General features: G+C 36.2%; 3 protein-coding genes and 1 pseudogene across 3 annotated transcripts; 1 reads left to right on the top strand and 3 right to left on the bottom strand.

Annotated features, from left to right (window-relative positions):
- Positions 1-496: 496 nt before the first annotated feature.
- On the bottom strand, positions 497-1,962 carry apoc1 (apolipoprotein C-I). The gene is made up of 4 exons (XM_043262047.1): positions 1,825-1,962; positions 1,266-1,334; positions 1,008-1,146; positions 497-829 (listed from the first exon to the last, which is right to left on the bottom strand). The coding sequence occupies exons 2-4, from the start codon at positions 1,318-1,320 to the stop codon at positions 769-771; spliced, it is 255 nt and encodes an 84-aa protein (XP_043117982.1). The 5' UTR covers positions 1,321-1,334; positions 1,825-1,962; the 3' UTR covers positions 497-768.
- A 4,874-nt stretch (positions 1,963-6,836) lies between these two features.
- On the bottom strand, positions 6,837-9,018 carry apoeb (apolipoprotein Eb). Its single transcript, XM_043261766.1, has 5 exons — positions 8,925-9,018; positions 8,507-8,571; positions 8,152-8,305; positions 7,768-8,055; positions 6,837-7,687 (listed from the first exon to the last, which is right to left on the bottom strand). Exons 2-5 carry the CDS (start codon positions 8,547-8,549, stop codon positions 7,327-7,329), a joined length of 846 nt encoding a protein of 281 aa, XP_043117701.1. The 5' UTR covers positions 8,550-8,571; positions 8,925-9,018; the 3' UTR covers positions 6,837-7,326.
- Positions 9,019-14,567: 5,549 nt separating this feature from the next.
- On the bottom strand, positions 14,568-16,026 carry LOC122360315 (apolipoprotein A-I-like). The gene is made up of 4 exons (XM_043260813.1): positions 15,877-16,026; positions 15,734-15,789; positions 15,490-15,640; positions 14,568-15,398 (listed from the first exon to the last, which is right to left on the bottom strand). The coding sequence occupies exons 2-4, from the start codon at positions 15,771-15,773 to the stop codon at positions 14,822-14,824; spliced, it is 768 nt and encodes a 255-aa protein (XP_043116748.1). The 5' UTR covers positions 15,774-15,789; positions 15,877-16,026; the 3' UTR covers positions 14,568-14,821.
- A 2,280-nt stretch (positions 16,027-18,306) lies between these two features.
- On the top strand, positions 18,307-20,263 carry LOC122360843 (annotated as a pseudogene).
- The last annotated feature ends 2,165 nt before the right edge of the window (positions 20,264-22,428 follow it).

Raw genomic sequence — 22,428 nt, 5'->3', positions numbered from 1 at the left:
CAGAAAATTCAATAGTGGGATGTAATTCAAGGAAAAGGGGTCCACCCGGCTGCTGAACTGGATAGATTGATATTAATCATGGGAATGTACCGATCATTAACTGAGAACAAACAGTGACTTTAACCTCATGTGGTCTGATGTTTAAAGCTCTTTGACCTATGACTTGTATTTGACTTTACATACTACGTCATATAATGGATATTGATTAATCCTCTATTCATTAGGTTTGAAGATGCATCTTCAATTAAGTGTTTGCCTGAATATTGCTTTTTTTGGTTTTGTTCTTCAATAAACTGCTAAAACTAACTTGATTTTGTGAAATGATTGTATGTAGCACGTTGTAATTCTGTAGGTTGATACAAATAATAAATAGGTAATAATAATAATAGAATAATCCAAAAATGTAAATTATTTATATTCAAAATAGTTGAACAGCCTTGAATCGTTAATGTAATTTTTTAATGATCAATCCTGCAAATGATGCAAAAACAAATCGTTTTTTTTTTGTTTCACCGTTTAATCTTTTGAAAAAATTCAGAATGTATATTTAGATTTGACATTTTTGCCCACAATATTTAACAGCGACCCACAAAATTGTAAACTATTTTACAGATTACACAAATGACAGGCAGATCATCATCATCATCATCACAGTTTTGAAGATGTACTGAACTGTAACAAATGCACAACAAGGTGGGGGTGGTATCACATATCACACAGCTATTGCATGATTGCAGGGAAGAGGGTATAAGGTGATTGGTTTTCACTTTAATTGAAGGATTCAGTCAGCTTCTGTTTCACCTTCTCATACTGCTCAGAAAACCAGTTCCTGCCAAGACAAAGAGACCAATTCATATTAGAAAAAAAAGAAGAAGCCAATTATAAATTAAAGCAGCTTTTATGCCAGTGTAAAACAACATCAGCGCCTTCATAATACGTTTTATAAATAGAAAAAAGGTCATGCATTTTCATGAAACAAAAAAAAAGGTTAACTACGATCATCTTACTTGGTTTTAACAGCAAAGTCGCTCTTTTCAATATTTTCAAAGGTGGTTTTGGTCTTCTCTGTCAGGTCGTCTGCGATCTCCTTCACCTGGGTCTGAAATTTGGCGAAACGCTGCTCCAGTGTAGACTCTTCCTGTGCCTCTGTTTAAACGTGATTTAACGATTTCATCGTAAATCAAACCCGTGCTTGTGTGTTATTAAGCGACGGATGCTCTTGAGAATATTGAAGAGTGTGTGTGTGTGTAGTAGAAGCGGTTTACCTGTGTGTACAGCGAGTACAAGCATCAGCACGGCTGCGGCCAAGTACAGTTTCATCTTTGCGGTCTTTCCTGTGACGGACAGAGAATAAAACGCCATTATTGGGTTGAAACGACGATGTGGGGTGAAACTATTTGCCGACTGCGTAAAAACAAACGCAGTCCATACACTGCGTCGAATCTAGACGATTTATTTGAAGAAATACGTATCATATGCGTCGTTAAAAATCATCTGCTTTAACAAGAAGTTTAATTCTGTGTGATATTCGCGTGTTTAAAATACGTTCGCTTCAAGATAAATACGAAATGTAGTTATTTTTACGATTTCTAAGCACGCACTGTTCAATGCTAAACGCTGTTTTTAACTAATTAGCGAGAATAATTAAAAGCTGCTGATTTTACCGATGATGGCGAACAACGACGCCTAGATGTCGCCAGTATACTGCGTGTTTACTCACTGAACGTTTCGGAAAAAAAAAAAAAAAAAAAAAAAAAAGCTCGCCGGATTCGCTTCTCGTGTTTGAAAAGTTATCAGAAGGGGAATAAAAGTAAGCTGCCGTACCTTTCTTGCGGTCCTCAAGAGAATAGTGTTGAGATTGTAGTGACCCTCAGACGGCTTGGCCCTTTATAGTGGCGCGGGGCTGACGTAGAGTGAAAACACCACCTCTGACCTATCAAGACCTCCTGCGATCACTCTCTGTTCACTCTCTGTTCATCGCCTTTCTAGGTTTTGCTGTGTCACTGAGCGAGCAACTTTTATTGATGAGTAATCTCTGTTTGCCAGAAAAGCTGTATTCCCAAAGATTCCGTTTAATTGTTCTTGGAAAACACGCACCGATGAATTCGGAGACCTTATAAACAATAGCAAGAGCATTGTTACAAAACACGGGCATGTTGTTTATCTGATACAACGTCCGTTCGCTATCAAGGAGCTGGTTACGTGCTCCTCTCGACGCACACGTTTTCAAACTTTTCTTGGTCAGGTTAGAACTATACGAAAACGTGTTTGCTCAAAACTGTTCACATTGTGATATTAAACTAACCCCAGTCTAGATGGTGAAGTCAATCTGGATCTGAAAATGGATTATCTAGGATTTGGTACTAGATAAAAGAGAAAGAAAGAAAGAAAGAAAGAAAGAAAGTAAAATGCCAACATTTCGGCAATTTATGCAACCCGGGTTCATGTGAAGCTGTCTAAACATCCGCTCGCCATACACTGTACCGTCCGTGATACAAAGAGGATCTTTTTATTATTATTTAAGGATGGAGACGTGATCACCGTCCATACTATTGTGTATCTTTTTTATACAGTGCTGTATGTCTGAACGTATAACGTTAACCTTTGTTGTTTGTCTTCAGTTCAAAACATACGTGGTTTTCAATCTGGAGGCAGGTAACCTTGGTGTTTTTTGACGTAATGATACGCCGTTTAGTCAACAGTACTTAAACCTTTTGGCCACATCATACCATAAGATAGAGAGAACTAGAGTAAATTAAAGTGTTTTATATCAGTTGAGCTTCACAACCTTTGCCTCTTTCCTGCTGCTGTCTGCAAGCATAACAAAGATGCAGGAGTTTGGTAACTGCTGATCGCCTGCATTTAAAACCACCTTTGGATTCTAGGTCAGCGAGATTATTAGATCTCTTAACGTAATATTGACTCAGCCTTCTTAATATCATTATAAATTAATATAATTGTGCGTATTTATGAGTGTTTATGATATATGCTCTGCCTAAAGTTTTAAACACATCACCTCTTGTATGCTGTCATTTTATTGTTAATTCACTCCACTTTTGTGTTTTTTTATGTCTTGCAAGGTAGTTAATGTTTGTTTATTTTTACACTGCTAATGAGATTTTTTATAGTCTTGTTTTAAATATAAAAACATTTTAATTGTATTAATATTTTACGCTGTTACTTTTTACGCTGTTTGTTTCATTTAAAATACTTCTTTAAAAACACGACCACAAGCTTTTGAACCCTAGTATTAAATTCACTTTATAAATTTTGTATTTATTATAATTGTATAACATTTAAATTCTTATGTGTTCAAATAATATGACAATCTTGTACAATCACTGATCTTAAACGTGTCGGATAGAATTGACACAAACTCAGCAGTTCGTTCTGGGCAATGGCCAATGACCTGTTTAATTTATTTTTTTTATTTTCTAGGTCAAGAAGATCTCTCTTTGCCCTTTTATTGATTTTTTTTTTTTTTTTTTTTTTTTTTTTTTTTTTGCTAAATAGCATGTTTTCTTGTCTATTAAAAGACTTGATCATGATAGGAAACGCTGACACCGAAAAGCTGAAAACATGCAAAAGTGTTGAAAGCGTCTAGACTCTAAAGAGAGGAAGTGAAGCTCTGTGCAAATGAGAACATCATGTTTATGTGGGATCACGCCAAGAGTCGGTGATCTGCAGTTACCTCTGATCACTCACAGCGGTGTCGAGGCCTTCTTTCTTTTGTCAGTTAACTACAGTCTACCTACAGCACCCTTCTTGATAAAGTCTTGCTAACCACTTGCAGATTTCCTTCTCATGCATGCATGATTTGCCACTTCTTTTTCTTTCAATTTCATATATTTAGTCAATGGCCCATAGCCTTTCATGTAATGTGAGAAGACGAGGGTTCATCAGCGTGTCTACTCAGTGACATGCTGTGCCGTCTTGGGTTCTTTGTTTGACCTTTAAAACAAAAGGTGTCTCTCAGAGCGAGTAATTCTTAGCTTAAGAACACTTTGAATTTGTAAAAAATACCTGGTTTTGTTTGCAAGTGACAGGAAATTCTAGCAAACAAAAAAATAGACATTTAATCGAACAAATATGAAAAAATAAAGTAAATAAATAAAAGGTTAAAGTGAGTTAGTATGGAAGTGATTTTAATCTCAACAGACCTAGGTTTTCAGTTGTTTTTGCAGATTTTGTGTTATTTTTTGCCAGACACATGCATGATTGAAAGCTGAAACTTCAGACAAGGACACAGTTTGCTATTAAAAAGGTCCATTGAATGCCGTGATGTTTCAAGCTAACCGGAGATCCATCAGTCTTTAGTGAAGAAAGGGACTCTTTCTTCTTGGAACAGGGGGAGTAACCAGAAATATGACAGATGTTTTCGGTGTGACGCTCAATAGCACATGGTTATGTAATCTTTCTTTCTTTATCTGTTGTAAGCAAAAAAAAAACAAAAAAACTTACATTACCAGATTTGTATTTTTTTATCTAGTTATACTGACATTGGAGAACAAAGAGCAGTCATGAATATGACAAGTAGGTTACAAAGAATGAAACTATAAATATTTCCTAAATTAGGCATCTACTGGTATTTTTGCAGCATGTTATTTTCAAGGAAATTCTACAAATGTAATTTTTCACTGTAAACTATAACTTGCTCTTTTTCCATTATTTTAGGTACAGTATGGTATGAACTGTACCAATATATTTTTAACTTTATATAGTAAGGAAACTTAACATGAACCAATTTACAGGTTTCTGCCATCTTTTACTGTTTCAAACGTCGACATTTTTACAGTGTTTGGTAGTGCACTGTTTAGAGTCCCAGTGCATTTGTGTGTTGCTTATCCAGATGTGAGCATGAATACAAGATAGCAGAGATTAAAAAGGAAAAACAAAGACATAACCAGGGGCACAGCATGTTCCTTATGCAGCAGTCCCGCAGGCAACAAAATGGAATTTGGAAACAGATCTCAACATGTCTTCCTTAAGATTCAAAGCAGCAGAAAAGAGAGAGAGAGAGGAGTTAGAGAACAGGTCCTTTGATCCGGAGACAATCAAAGCTGAGAAACATGGATCTGATCTTGAACAGCTTGAAGGAGAGAATTTATCAGAAAAGAGTGAGATTAATCGTAAGGGTAACAGAAAAACATTTTTAGATTCAAAAAGGTTTATGTACAGAGAGTATCTTGATCATTTAAACTTAAATATGTTGTCTATGAGTTGTTTCACATTTTTTTTACTAGTTGGTGCTGGACACTTGTTTATTTGTCTAAGTGAGAATAGCAAAATAAAGTGATAGTGGACTAGTAAAATAGATTTTTTTTAAATAATTTTTGACCTCAATTTTTCGTTGTGTTTTGCTTGTGTGATTTTTTTGTTTTTGTTTTTGTTTTCTTGTTTTTTATTGCTAATGCACCCTTTTTACACAACCACATTAGGCATGGCTTGATAACTGATTGACCTGTATTGTTATTATCTAATAGTGTACTTACGTTTAGCAGCTGACAACTTAGATATTCTTCCTAATTCATAATATAAAGTACCTTTCTATCATATCTATTATAGCTGATACAGTTTATCTATGACTTTTTGTTATATTTTATAACCACTTTATAAACTGTAGCTAATAAACTGTGATAATGTGAGAAATGTGAGGTGTCTGAATAAAGTTTGGTTTGTAGTTTTACAGTTTTTTCAGCGTTACAATTAAAAACAGCCGTTCTAACTGTTTGTACATAATGAATTTAGACTGCACAAACTATCCCCTGACTTTACACCTACAATATATATATACAAAAATATATACAACATATAAAATAAACATGCATATACAAATATATTGTGTAAACCATTTTTTCTTTTTTTGATCACATTTTACTATACTTGAGATGAAGATGTGCTTATTCCTGGACCACACACACACACATGCCTATTTCCATAAGAAATTCAAATAAATTAAAGGGTCATAAAGAGTCTTTTATTTGCACCTGATTGATTTTGTTTTTTTTTTATTAAATCCAAGATAAACAGACCTTCTCTTGAACTTCATAACTGAGAAATGGTTTAAATCTCAGGTTCCTTGAAAAGGAAAGGTGTGACCAGTAGATAAGTCTTGCCCACACAAGTCTTTTTGAAAATTTTGGAGAAGGCAGAGAGATGTGTGACAGTAAACTGAAACTTGAAATAGAGGGGAAAGGGGGGTGTATAAGTCAAAGTTTACTGCGGAATATGATCTGTCTTGTCTAAACATACAAAATTTGGAAATATGAGCCTAGGGTAAATATAACTGCTTTTTGCAAAGGCATATGCATGTGTTGTTCCCGACTCTTATTACAGGCCTATATTAATGATTGTGTTGTATAAAGTGAGTGCATGTTTCTGCCTGTCTAATCCCTTAACCAGTTATCAAGGGAAAAAATCTGATTAAAGCCAGAAATACACTGAAAAGCAGGTTCAATACCTGTGAAAACAGCAATACTGGGAAATAATTAAGTTTAATTTTAAGTTTAGTAAATATTTCTGAATGTCAATATGTGATGATAGTCATTACAGCAGGCTTTATTTAATGTCACGTGATTTGTCCGAAATTTTATTCATATATATATATATATATATATATATATATATATATATATATATATATATATATATATATATATATATATATATATATTCCTTTTTATATATATATTTTATAATATTTATGGATTTTTCCTAAGACCACGTATGTTGGAAATGTGTATTTGTGTGGGATTATTAACGTGGCTGTGGTGGGAACAGAAATGTTTTTATAAGTACTTTGCAATACTCTTGACAAGAATCATGTGACAAATAAGTTGTGTAGTAGGACACACATTTATTGAAAACAAATTCAAATACAACAGTGCACAAACATGTAAAGTAAACAAGGTTTTATATGTGGATTTGTGGCTAACAAAGCTCATCTTTGCATAAATTCTGATTTAGCTCAGCAGCTGAAGGCACTTTTTGTGTTTATTTTGAATAGTGCCATGTTGGCCCCACTAACTAGAAAACAACTAATAGAGAACTGCCAAAACAGGATGATTGATCTTAAAATGTCTTAAAATGTACTGTATGCTAAAGAAAGGCACTGAAAGTATATCCTCAGACAGTGGGTTAATACTGAGAAAGTAAACGCGGTGAGTACATGGTATTCTTTTGCCCAATAATGGACAGTGCTAGTCCAGTCGAGTCCAGTTCTTAACCACTTATCAACCTCTCACAGAATAAAAAAGCATTTTTCAGTAACACAAAACCTCCTTTCTTGTTTCTGTTTGGTGTTAACACTAGATAAGTGTGGAGCTCTTAAGCTTGAGTGGGAATAGCTGCTGAGGCCTCCTTGATCTTGTCCACAACCATCTGCAGCTGCTCACGGATCTTCTCGGAGTAAGGGGCGAGAAGGCTGGTCAGCTCATCCACTCGGCCCTCTAGGGACGTGCGCAGCTCCTCTGCGGTCTTCTCCAGCTTCTCCTTCAGAGCTCCAGCCTGGACTTCCAGCTGCTCGCCGACCTCCTGCGCCTGGGACTTCATCAGCTCGCTGAGGGCATCCAGTTTCTGGCCGGCACCATTTTGGGCCTGGCTGGCGTAGTGCTCGAATTGGCCCTTCGCGGCTTCAGCGTTTTGGGAGGCACGGGACTGCAGCTCACCCAGGTAGGTCGCCACGGTGCTGAAGACGTGAAAGAGAAATGTTTTAATATATTCAAACATCTGAATTTCTTAACCGCCCGAGAGAGCATCCTGACTTACTTGCGGATCTCCTCGGTGTCCTTGTTCAGGCGTTTCTTCAGTTTGCGGGTGTAGGTGTTGACACGGTTCTTCACGTCATCTGCGTTCTGCTCCATCATGGTTTTTAGCTCTTGCAGGTACTGAGTGGAGCGTTCCTTAGCGTCGGTCATATCAGTTTGCAGTTTGCCAGCCAAGAGCTGGAGATCTTTGTTGAGCTGGCTAGCAGCGTCAGAGGCGTATGGAGTCATCTGGGTTTGAAGATTTTCGCTGTAGGAGCTCAGCTCAGCCATGGTGTCACTAATCAGGGTGCTGCAAAAACAAAGCTGGTCAGGAGTGGTGTTTCAGGAGCATAGTGTGAGAAGATGAGTATGATGGTGCTGTAGGTAGATATTAAGAGGAACATACTCAAGCTCTCTGCTGAGCTGGGAGCTCTTGATGTTCTGGACCACACTGTCAGTGTGAGTGTTGAGTTCAGACACATACTGCCAGAAGCGGTCCACCGTTTCCTCCCATCTGGGCTGAAGGACATCAGCCTGGAACAGGCTACGAGCCTGGCAGCCTGCAAGGGGTGTGAAGAGATTGTGAAGTTTACACTACATTAAGTTATTCACAAATGAGCAAGCTGCATTATTTCCAGTAACCTGCATTAGTTGTGTAATGCAATACTTGATAAAGATGCATTGCAAGCATAACATTGAGCATTCATATTCCAAACAGACAGAAAAAATAAACCACGAGTGAATGGAGATTTTTTTCATACCAGTAAAAACAGCCAGAGCAAAGATCACCACAAGAGACCTCATTTTGATGGGCAGACAAGTACACCTGAGGAAAGATCAAAACAGGAGAAATCAATATGTCTTGAGCACTGCAGGGCATTCAAATATCAGACCTTTTATTCCCTTCAAACTTTGGAAATGAAAACCCATAAACGTATTTAATCACATGTAGTCTTTCAATCTAAACAGTGTGATATCAAAAACCTGTCTTAAAATGCACAAATAAATGGCATCTGAACATGCGAGTAAGCTACTTTCTACATTAACACGCGATTAAATACTACACCATTAGTTAGCTGGAAGTTTATCAGGTAATCGAAAAACTCGTTCTCCAGCAAATAAAACCGTTCAGTAATAAGTTTACGACTACCCTGTGAGTGAAGAGCAAGTGTTTCTTACCTGAGACGTGTAATTTTCTCCGTGTAGAGGGAGTGTGGATGTCAGGTCTTTTATACAGTCCCGGGACGCACCCGCTGCATTCACAATCTCAGCCACGTGATCTCTCCTTTGTTCGGGGCTCGCGCATCATCCCACGCGTCACTGACCGCAGCAAGTGTGCGAAGTCCGCATCTTTCGGCACCAGCTGGAGATAAATTGCGCAATTTATATCATTTCCTCAAGAAAATAAGGACGCAACGCGTTTTATATCGTGCTAACGAGTTGCTGATGTGCGTTTTTTGGGGCTATGAGATTACAGCAACTTTGCACCCGTTATTCTAGATAATGAATCATAGGCCGCTCTCTTTAATTTCAACAAAAATATGTTAACAGTATCGTAGGCTATTCGTGCCTTCCGCGTATCTTACATTTTTATCGCTTAATTAATTATAAACTGAAGCTATTCTTCGTCTATTGTAACAATTGAAAATGTTCCTGTAAAGCAAATCCCTCGTGATTAAAAAAGCAATTGAGACGAAGGTGACGCGAACATTAATGCAGGCGCCAACATAGACTATTGTTTGTAGTTTTACTGGAATGGCCTGGAATTAACACGGATGACCCTATTAGCATTTAAATACACCTATTGGCCATGCTATCGCTCATTTCACGTATTTAGATTAGCATTTACATGGGCAATGGCAACAACAACAAAAGTAGGCCTATAAATGTTTTTATTATAGCATACAAGTTGTTGATCCCCTATGATATCTAGTCTATTTCACTGTAACAAGTAGTAATGTCACGACTCGCAAACTACTGCTGATTGGAGCCTGTTTGATCACAATGCCCCTCCACGTCTGTATGGTTTATCTTAAAGGTGTATCTTAAAAGATAAGACATTCTTTGATATTCCCTATAAAGAGTTAACATAATAAATGCAGCCTTATATTTCCTTTCCCGAACTCACAACGCAACCCAAGAAGATCACGTTCTTTTCTATACAATTTTTTTTTCCAGTCGAAAAGCTTAAAGGGGTAATTATGTTGTTTTTTTTCAGTGACAACGTAAGAAAAGCCTTATCACCCACAATTTGCTTCCACCTATTCAGTGATCTTTAGCCTCTTGTCCCAACTTGTCCCTTTCTTCTGGCTCTGCTCTGTCTGTTTCACCCCTGCAGCTGGTGAAAACAAACATGGCTTTAGTATGCACAGGGCCCAGTATGATCACTGCTCATGCAGACATCCGCTGTAGTTTCATACGCTCTTCTGTGCATTTTCCAATTGAATGCTGATTTTAAAAATTAAAAAGTTTTACCCTAACGCAAAATTCAGTTTGTGAAGAATCAGACACTAAGAATGTACGTTATTACACAGAGAGCAATACTCTAAATAAAACAACTACACAGTTTTCCTTTGAAAATTGCTATTGAATTAAACGGGAAATAATTTTATTGTATAGTATAGCGTTTTCTGTTCTTTTAGCTTTTTTGTTATTTTGAGGTTTTTTTTTTTATTAATTGAGGTTATTAAATCACTGCATAATAATAGTTCCGACAACTGAATTATTGCGAGCGATGAAATTTATTCTGTGATGCAATGAGTTGCACAAAGGGTACCACTGAGGTAATGTCTGGTTGTCTTTAAAATGCTGATTCATTATATAAGTCAGAAACTTCCCATTTGCAATGGTTGTGCCTTGAAATGGAGAGTATAAGGCACGATCTGAAAACCCATGGCTATAATGACTGACAGTGCTACAAGGAAAGGAACATTTTAACTCACTACTTAAAAAAGAAGTAGACTAAAAAAAAGAGTTGACTACTATGGAGTGTTATTTTTCAGCCCTTCCCATGCTTTTGTGCTATGCTCCTAATGGATTAGTCAGATGAAAGAATTGCAAACAGAGCTTCCTCTGTAATTCCTTTTTCTGTTTTTGATAACACTGCTTTCATAAGGGGAAGATCAGTGCCAAGTGTCAGACAAAACATTTTTCATGGGTTTACAATTAGGAGGTGGTGATTTTTTAGCTGAATTTTCTCAATGATGTATTAGACACGTGGTTTCAGCAAACTGGGCATTTATTCATTCGGTTGCATCTAATAATAATGAAATTGGAGAAAATGCGGTTTAAAATAGAAAAGACTATCCTGCTCCCGAAAACAAACTACCAAAAATCAATTCAGCGTGATGATTTAATTATGAACTCATGAAAGGGCTCGGTTGTTTATGTCCCATGCGGTTTTTGGATAAATGTGTGAAAGGTGAACAATAAGTAATGAACGCATGTAACCTCGGCCAACTCATCATTTAGCAGAATGGGGCTGCTAGATCCAGTGTACCATGTGAGAGGGTCTATACTCTGCTCCCCCACGAGATACCATCTATTCTTCAGAGCAGCAACATCACAGCCACGACTCAAGCTGATAATCACGGACTGGATTTATCTAACACAAACACAACACAAGTGCAGATGAACTCTAGTGACTCTTTGTTTTTTTTTCTTTTCTTGCTTTCTGTGGTCTGTGATTCAGTCATTTATAGGAAGATTGTCTACATTAGTCATTGTTTTCAACAGTCAGGCATTCCAGGTCAAAGACCTGTTTGGAGAAATCAGTCATCTGCATCTTAATCAGTCTCTTGACCCCTCATCTCTGTGCAAAAAGTTATTTTGTGCTGCTAAAGTCCAAATAATCAGGCCCACTTAACAAAAAGCTGATCTCCGTGCATGCTCTTTAAATGAAATGCATTCAACTAACGATGCTTAAGTTACCAGTAAAATGCAACAATCTCAGTTAGTTTAACTTGTTCAATTTGCAATTGTTTCAAACTAAAGTCCGCTGAGATAATCATAGCCTTCAGAAACCGCTAATGACCTACAACACAATAAGAGTACAAGCAAATACCCAGCTAGCAATAAATAAATAAATGGAAAAAAAGTTCAATAAAAGCGTTTTCAGAATGTGGCTATCGTTCCTGTTAAGCCATTAAATCTCCATTCTATAAAAAAATGTCTTGGTTATTGCAAATGTTGTATAAAGTGTTGAGGGAACACTATCATTTAGCAAACATTATGGAAATGTTACTTTTCTCTGAGCGTTTTGAAAGAATAATAGCATTTTATAATATACGTTACACAAACATACATCTTAAACATTAAACACACTCCATGAATGATGCATAAATAACAACTTGAGAACAAATTAAAAACCAGATAACTTTTAACATTAACAGAACACTGTTTCTTTAAGAAAGTTTCTAAGAGAGCCTTGTCAAAACATTGGCAAACTGAGAGCACTCCCTCGCACTACCTTACATCACCAGACTTTCAGTAAAATCGCTAAAAAAACAGTTGCAAAATACACGTGTAATGTAAACATGACACAACAAGATGTGTTGTCATTTGCTGTCACTTTAATTTACATTTGTGCCTTTGAGACACATGTTCAGCGGTTCATGCATACCCAGGCCGTTGAAGGCAAAATCTTAAATCCAAATGTGTTTCTTGGGTTTATTGGTGCACTCGCCCGAGACCAGCTAGAGCAGCTATACACCAGCTCAGACAGGTTGCAGCTGTTTTCCTGGAGTTTATTGTTAGCGTGCACTTGGAAAAGGCAGGATTAGCCTCTTTGTGTGAGGTGGATGATGAAGGTTGTTTTTTGTTCTGATGGGAGTGTGTGGGAGAATCTTGGAAATGGCATCGACAGGTACTCCTTGAAACATGCAAGAACAGCTCCCGACATGCTGCCGCTGGCATTTATGTGGGATTTTATGCGTTGATCATGTTGTAGGTGTTTACGAATGTTCTGCAGGCACGCATGTGTCTTCATGCAACCATTAAAAAGGGAGCTGGCAATCAGTCAGTAACAAATTACATGAGCTATAAAGCCAGTAAAACTTTAAGAAACAGCTACATGAATAATCGTGCATTAATTATGTGAATTTTTCTACTTCGGCTCATGACTAGTGAAGACATGAGATAATGGTGAACTAGGCAACAACTATTCTCAACTCATTTTTTAAATTTAACTGTGTATAAGTTGAAGTAGGTTGAGTTTTAAGATAATTTATTAGTGTATTTATTTTTTATGTTTTCATTTGATATAAAGTATTAGTGAAAACAATAGATTAGTGACAAACTAATCTTGTGCCAACCAGTAATGTTTATGATGAAGCTCCACATGTCAGTATAGTTTCAATTATGATAATATTTAATGTCAAAATATTTATCATTCCTTCTTTTAGAAACTGTCTGTCTTAGTTGATGTTAATCAATGCATTAACTAATAAACATGTAGGTTAACTAACGTCTTTAATTATCTTTAATAAGTTCCATACAGTGACTTGACATGATAGTGCACTTCCACTAGGTGGCATGTGTGGTGCATAAAACTAGTGCAGGTTTTGAGTTGTGTATTATTTAATAGAAATCATATATATATATATATATATATATATATATATATATATATATATATATATATATATATATATATATATATATATATATAAAATAGCTCATTGACTGAATATAAATGTGGTGTCTAACTCAGTGTCCAGATCATATTTCATAAATAGGCCATTGTTCCTATGGCTAATTTGAGATGGCCTTTTTCTCAAAAAATCATTTTTTGCCCAGAATTCAAAATAAAACATTTATTGTGGAATAACATCTAATGTACTAGCTTTAAAACATTGCATTGTATCATGCATAACTAATTATCCTATGTCCCATTGTGACACAATAAACATTCATTTTATAAATAAATGGAATGATTGTTTAATATTATGAGAACAAGGATACTAATAACTATTATTTTTACTACTCTTTAGATGTTTTTTACTTATTATTTTATTTTATCTGTGTTCAACAATTTTATTTATAAACAGACCGTACAGAAAAAAAATGTATTTCAAAGAAACAACTTAATATATATTTTATTCATCACAATTTTAGACAAAAAGAAGAAATGTTTCAACAATTAGACTATGACAATGATTTCTGTAAGATCACTTGAACCTGAAAACTGCACAACCAGTAACTAGTAGGTCACTAAAGCATTTGACTGAATTTCCAAAAACGTGTTTCCAGATTGCATCAGCTACCATGAAAGCAATATAATTGTATTACTGTGTCTTTGGTAGGCTTTTGTCTTTCAAACCCATTAAATTCACAATTTATAATTTATCATAATTTCTGTCATCTGAACCTCTTTTACTTAATATATTTACTTGAAGCAATAAATAAAATAAATATTTTAAAAAAATCATATTTGCATGGTCTCTGAATTTGTTTATGGTCACATGACATCCAAATATATTTCCTTAGTATATTTTAAAATTATTTATTTAGAATTTACATTTTTATGACTGAATTAATTATTAGCTCAAAATGTGTAATTTAGTACAGATTAGCACATTAGTACATTAATTTTGTAATGTAATTTGGAACAGACTACAATTTGTATGTCATCTACCCAGTTTTTGGAATAAATTATATTAAAAAGAAATTAGTTTAAAATGTAATACTATTTCACATTTTTACTGTTTTTACTGTGTCTTGGAACAAATACCAGATGCCTTGTTAAATATAATGGCCTTCTTTTTAATAAAAAAAACCCCAAACCAACACAAAGCCTGACCAGGAAAGAAATATTTAGACTTATTTCCTTTGACAAAATATTTATTTAATTTAAATTAAAATGTTTCAAACATCACATAAAAATCAATGTAGATGCACATGATTGGACCTTTGTGTTTTGTTACATTGGCATGAATAAATACTTTCCATCAGGTCACTGTAAGGTCTGCAGCAGTTGTTAGTGTTAACCACAGACAGTGAAGAACATATTTTCACATTTAACAGAATCTAGTATCTAATTACATTAGCAGCAGTTGGCAAAAGTCTGTTGGTAGCATCTAATTTCTCTTGACGAAGGACTCGTACAGGGAGGTGAGCTGGGCCTGCAGGTCCTGAGCGTAGGGATCCAGTTTCTCCTTCAGGTCTTCAGCGTAGGGTGTGAGACTCTGCTGGACCATCTGGGCTCTCTCTCTAATCTGAATCTGGAGGTCCTCAGTCAGAGGCGTCACGGTCTTCTGGAACTCCTGCAGATGTTGATCCACTTTCTCCTTGATCTCAGCAGTGTAGGGCTCCAGCTGAGCCTGCAGCTCCTTCACGCTCTGCTCCAGGTTTCCTTTCAGCTCCTCGCTCTTCTGGAGCAGAGTGGCCTTCAGGGTCTCAGAGTCCAGGTTGTCAGCATATGGAGCCATGGCCGTCCTGAGCTCCTCCACTCTCTGCTGGATCTGGCTTTTCAAGTTGTCAGCGTAGGGCTCCAGTTTGTCTCTCACGCCGATCAGGTCCTGGCCCAGACGCTCCCTCAACACTTCAGTTTCCTTGGTGATTTTGGTCATTAGCTCTTCAGTCAGAGGATCCATCTGCTTCTTGATGGTGACGGCGTATTCGCTGGCCATATCAGCACCCTGGGTCAGTTTGGTACTGTGATAAGAAGAAGAACATTTGAGTTTCTTCTCAGGGTGCAGGACATATCTAAATATCTGTGTACCACAAGTAGATGTTCTTGACTTACTTGACTTCCTGTCCCAGTTGGGAAGACCTGATCATCTTGACGGTTTCCTCTGCTGTTTGTGTTGCCTTCGCAACATAGCTCCAGAATGCATCTGTCAGCTGCTCCAGCTGTGGCTTGGGCTCATCAGCATAGAAGAGGTTGGCCTGGCAACCTGTTGATGGATCAGAACCGGTCAATACAAATTGATAGTTTGAATATGTATTTATCCAGCCAATAACATCATCATTTTCTCACACAGTATTACCTGTAAATACAGCAAGTGCGAACACCACAAAAACCTTCATGGTCTTTAATTTGGGTCTGTAAGTCAAAGACATTTTCTTTAACATTTCTGTTTTTCATTAGGAATTCATATTTATTGACTGAGAAGTAAGACTGTCTTCTTACCTGTGTCCGTGTGTTTTGATTGACGCTGTCCTGTCTGAAGAACAAGTGTGAAGGTGGCTGTTTCACATCTGTATTTATATCTTATGGGGAGGTGATTGCCGTTGTGGAAACCCAAAGTCCAGTGGGTAGTGCCTTGCTGTCACTGCTCCACATCATAACGTCCTAACTGTACCTATTATCACTAGATTTCTGAATTCAATACGGACTGATAACTCTTGGACAATAAACTGTACAACTAAATTCCAATATAAATACTGTTTTAGATGAATCCTACGACTATTTAGTAAATTCTCTAAGTAAAAGAATTGTTTTCAGTGTGATAGAAATTAAGGAAATGATTCTAAATTAAAGTCTAATTGTGGGAGTGTTTTCAGTAATAACAGGGGATTCAAGAACAGACAATCAACTTTTAACTTTTAATATAAAGACATTTCAATGCTGCCCTTTCTAAAATTATTGTCAACCTGAGGTACTTAATCTATAAAACCAGACATTGATTTTGAACCTTTGAACTAATAACAGTAACAAATGACACCAGACTTTGTTCACTTCCTGATAAGATTTGACACATCACTCAAAGAGATACAGTATGTGTTTTTGATCCTGAATGAATCTATGAGCTCTATAAATTCATTCTAAGAAGCCAGATATATCTTACCCTTATATCTTAAAAGTTCTTTCAGTTTCTGTTTTTACTAACCTGTCCAGTATTTAAAACTGACCTAAAGTGATTTTTAAATGATCATCTCAGTCAGGGATCATGCGTGTAACACTCTGTCTGGGTTACACATGCCTGCTAAACCCCTGGAGATAAGGGCAGCTGCTTGACCTAGAACCAAACTACTTGTGCTGATGGATGTCTGACCTTCATAAAATTGTAAAATGCTTTTATTGAGGAAAATTTTTTTAGGTAAAAGGGACCACAAATATTGTGATGTGGAACAGAATAAGGAGTTGATTTCAGAAAATGTGTGTTGTTCACTAAAGCAAATATTATAAGTAAGAAATAATACTTCTAAACTCAGATGACAAAAAATCTATATAGATATAGACTATAAGCTAAATGTTTAATATGCCATGTAAACTGACGGTAACAGTAAAAATGTTCTTATTCACTATTCATTAGTTTTCACAAAAACTACTAATATTTGTATAAAATAATATATATATATATATATATATATATATATATATATATATATATATATATATATATATATATATATATAGATCTTTTTGGTTCTTGAATCTGATGTGCTGAGATATGTGTGATATTCCAGTGGTATCGGAGGTCCAATTGTTACACCGTTGGTTCCACTATAATTTTATAAATAATATATATATATATATATATATATATATATATATATATATATATATATATATATATATATATATATATATATTATTTTTTATGTTATTATAATTTAAAACTTTTTTAGGTGAGAATGGAGAACCTTCCATAAAATTACCAAAAGCATAAAACATGGATATCTGCCTTTCACTGTGTTGCATTATGGTTGCATTTTCAGAGCTCTCTAATGGTAATGAAATAAGTGTTTCTAAACCGTGCTCCATGCTGTGGAGTGTTTCTGTACTGTACAATAACTGTTGTGTTCCAAACAGGATATATCCTGTTATAGGTACTTTGGAGTAAAAACAATCATGGCCACCATACTGTCTGGTCATACATGTCAGTCTTCAAAACTGGCCACTTCAAAGGGCGCTTCGCAATGAAAGATTTCAAAGGGTACAACTGATGGACACTTCAAGAAACAGCTATTGGGTCCCCTATATTCTTCCACCCTTAAGTGCTCTCACTTGGAGGGTGAACCCTTTAAAGGGCATAGGGATGAGTCCGTCTGAATGGAACTCAGGACCCCCACCAATTCTGTCACCACAAAACTACATTTCCCACCATCCTTCTTGGTTCCCACCTAGAATTAATTTTTTTATTTATTTATTTGCTGACCTTAGTCTCTCGCCTTTTTGTATCATTTATTTCCACTGACTCTCCTTTGTAATAAATACCTGTTTGTTGAATTGACCCTGGTGTCTTATTCAGCTCATTTGATTGTAGGATTAGAGCTTACTTTATTTGAGTATTTTCATCAAACATTCAAATAAACAAACCTTGTGATAACCCCAGGGGACTGAATGAATCTGCCTTCTACTGACTGACAGAATAAAACATCGATTTATTTACAAAAGATCGCTGTGGTGAATATAAATGTACAAATGTAATAAACTGTTAGACGTGTTTTGTTTTGTTTTTGTGGACTCCAAACACCCCTGTACTGTATTATCTGAATTAAACTGTTATAATACAATGGGCAATACAGTGCACCAGTTTCCCAGCCTTCGGGTGAGAAGATGGACAGCTGTTGAAACTTGTCACGTTGGAAACATGCTTTCAAGGTCACGAAACCTAAAATTATCATATTCATCAACACAGATGCTGGATCTCCCTGGGTCTATCAAAGATTTATATTTCTGAAGCTGGTCAGTGGCAGACCACTTGAGCTTGGATAAATTGGCTGACATTCCTATAAATAATGTCAGTGAGGAACGAGACCTTCAATAAAAAAGGTTAAATCAGCAGTCATGAGGTCTTTGATGTTCCTGGTGTATCTTGGAGCCGCCTGTGAGTAAAGACTCCATTCACCGATTAATGAATTTCCATCATACTCTCGCGATTATATGGCAATAGTAATTTGTGTAGTTGCTCTAGTACTTGACAAGATTGTTCTTGGATATGAGTGCGAGCCCTACTCCCAGCCCTGGCAGGCGTCTCTGAACTCTGGCTACTACTTCTGCGGTGGCTCTTTGGTCAGCGAGTACTGGGTTGTGTCTGCTGCTCACTGCTACAAGTCGTAAGTGACGTCCTCATAGAGTAGTTCATATATCAGTCTATTAATTTCTACTATTTTGAATAGTATTGGACATCATGTTTCAGACGTTTGGAAGTCCATTTGGGGCAAACACAACATTGTAGTTAATGAGGGATCTGAGCAGTTCATCTCCTCTGGAAAGGTCATCCGCCATCCCAGCTATGACTCCTGGACCCTTGACAACGACATCATGCTGATCAAACTTAGCAGGCCCGCTACCCTCAATCAGTACGTGCAGACTGTGTCTCTGCCCACTGGCTGTGCCGCCGCTGGCACCATGTGCACAGTCTCTGGCTGGGGAATCAACATGAGTTCCAGTTAGTGTCAGGATTCTTGATGCCACTTCATTCACAGTTCATGGTCATAGCACTTCAGTTCATCTCATCTCTGTTGCTTCTTTGTAGCTGCCAGCACGCTTCAGTGTCTAGAAATCCTTATCCTGTCTGACCGCGACTGCAAAATTTACTACCCTGGTATGAACACCAATACCATGTTCTGTGCTAGATACCTGGATGGAGGAAATAGCTCTTGCCAGGTAGAGGATGAAATGAAATAATTTTATTGTTTATAGCATGAATATTACACTGTAAAAAAATGTGTATAGTAAAAAACAGGCAGCTGTAGTTGTCAGAATTATAACCAGAAAAATAACATTATATGTAACTTAAAACCCTAAGAAGAAACTTTCCTAAGTTATTTTAATGTAAAACATCAAATATCTAATGCAGGGAATTCTGGGACTGTGAATTTATGGCTATTAATTGTAAATAATTTGTTCTTTTTAATATCCAAAAAAACAGTTTGCTACCGTAAAATTACAGTAGGGAACTTACAGTTTTGTACTGTAGCATTTTTACAGTCCTTTACTGTTAAAATGACAGTATATAAGACAATACACATTTTATGCAGTGTTTGAGACTATCTTAATAATAAGCAGTAGTGATGTTTCTCTTGTTCAGGGTGACTCTGGTGGCCCTGTGGTGTGCAGTGGTGAGCTGCAGGGTATTGTGTCCCGGGGTTATGGCTGTGCTGAGAAGAATCTATGTGTGTGTGTCTATGGCAAGGTAATAGAGATGTTGTTGTTTAATAATTGGTACAACATGTTTGGTTTTAAATTAAGCACTTATATGATTTTTATGAATTCTTTTTTCTTCAAGATCTGCGCATTCAGCCAATGGATCACCAACACCATGAATAACAACTAAAGCTGATACAAAATCACATACAGTCTTCAATGCATTAGTTTTTCCTTTTGTAGATAAATACCTGTGCAATATAAAACAATAAAAAATGCTTCTTTCTCTAAGTACTTTATTCATATTTGTTAACAAATACTGTTCTTTAACAGGCCTACATTTAAATATAAAAAGGCAGCAAAGCAGTGTCTGTCATGTTAGCAATGTAGCAGAATGCTAATGATTTAACATATTAAAGATACATTAAGTTGATTCTATTTTTTTATAAGAAATATAATAAATTATTGAATAATAAAAAAACATACAGATGATGTAAAATCAGATATTCCAACAAAAAACATTTTAGGAATTACTGATAAAGGTAAGTCAAGAAACTATTTATTGAGTTCATTGTGAACTTCTAGTAATTGTATTCAACCTGATTAAATTATAGCCTAAATTTAACTGATGGCATTTGAGAATAACTTTTACACTTAGAACACATGGATATGTAGGCTATATATTGGCTAAATGTCTGATGCATATAGAACACAAAATTGGAAAGACTCTGGTTGAATTATACAGGATTTCCAGGCGATGTGTGTTTGGAAACAAAGATGCCATGATGCCAGATGCCAGTTTACAACTTTGGTGATGAACGCTTATCAGGAACAACAACAAGCTGGATTTTCAAAAGCATGAGAAAAATGTTAATGGCATACACTCTCAGAAATAAAGGTACAAAAGCTGTCACTGGGGCAATACCTTTTCAAAAGGTACAGTTTTGTACCTATTTCGTTCAAATATTTACACTTTAAGTATTAATATGTACCTTTAAGGTACCAAAATGGACCCCAAAAATCTTTTCCAAGATCTCCAAGATTCTTTTCATGTCCAAGGGTTTTACACAGAACCTGAGCAGTTGTCACTTGAATGTTTAGCCTCATACTCTAGATATTTTTTTTCCCGATATATTTAACATTGTGTAACTGGGTAATTATTTTCTGGAGGAGCCTTCAAGAACTTTTTGTGATGTGACTCACCCTTTGTTCATTGATTTGTCATGACTTATACATAAAACTAAACTATTGTTATGTTTGTTCACTAAAACAAAAATTATAAGTAAGCAGTAAGTACTTTTACTTGTGAACTCTGAAGATACATCATAAAGGATACAGACTGACCATATACAATATTTTCCAATAATTGTTTGATGCTGCCTGTACGTTTTACTAGATATATAAAGTTTATTACTGAAAGTGTATGATTTTCATTGTTATGTTCAAGTAGCTATATTTCACTTTGGTCACCAGACTTGGGACCTCATTTATAAAATGTTGCACATTAGCCATCCTAAATTTGATCTCATGCTCGTTTGTCAGATATGCGATTCACAGAATGAATGTACGAACTGAAAACGCAATGTGCCTCTCTTTATGGGAAATCTGTGAATCGTGAATGATCCTGAACTAAAGCAGAGAGCTTCAAAAGAAGTTTACATTTTCAAAAAATCTGCAATAGGCTACTCCGACAATTCATGCCCTGAAGTGACGCTAAGCACTTTTCCACGTCAAAGACGTGTTTTTATAAATATGAGTCTTGGTGTGGATTTAAGCGTATAAGATCAAATCTTTGCGTATGCACGCTTTATAAATGAGGCCCTTATTGGTCACCAGATATAGTAACCCTAATAAATTTATTTGGGCTTGAAAATTTTTAAATATAGCACATCTTCAACAGTTTAGAAAAGACATAGTGTTAATTAATGATGAAAAATGCCAATATTTTACTTTCTAAAACAAAACTTCATGTATATGGAAGATGAAAGGATAATTAATGCAAATGACAATGCAGGAGATTAAAACAATAAATACAAAGAAATCTGAAATGTACAGTTTGGTCTGTTTGAGTGCTTTGTGTTGTGTGAAAGCATGATCTCTCTATCTTTGATTTTGGAATCTAAATGTTATTTCACAAAAAAACAGTTGTGTATATAAAACAAATCAACTTATTAGAATATTTAGTGGTTGTGATTGGGTTGGTTCACTAGTTTCGTGATCCAGCGTTTCCTTCAGGTAGAGGGATCCAGCTTAGCCTGCAGCTCCTTCACACCTTGCTCCATGCTCTCTCGCATCTCCTCACTCTTCTGGAGCAGAGTGGCCTTCAGGTCCTCAAAATCAAGAGATTCTCTTATGTATTTCGCACCCTTCTCAAATGGACTGGTGACATATTCAATGTAGGGCTTCAGCGCACATCGGACAGTGCTCACTTCCATCTCTATACGCTCTCTCAGCATGTCAGCACCATTGGTGATTTTGGTCATCAGACCATTAGCCAGAGAATCCATCTGTTCCTTTAGGTTTGAGGTGTACTGGCTGGCCGAATCAACATTGCCTGTTAGTCTATCGCTGTCATTTCATGGCATTAGAAATGCTGAAGGAAGTTATTACTAGCAACTGATTTCTTAACTTACTTGATTTCTTGCT

Source organism: Puntigrus tetrazona, chromosome 16, assembly GCF_018831695.1.
Source record: "Puntigrus tetrazona isolate hp1 chromosome 16, ASM1883169v1, whole genome shotgun sequence".
NCBI classification, from domain to species: domain Eukaryota; kingdom Metazoa; phylum Chordata; class Actinopteri; order Cypriniformes; family Cyprinidae; genus Puntigrus; species Puntigrus tetrazona.
This window is presented reverse-complemented; position numbering and strand designations above follow the sequence as displayed.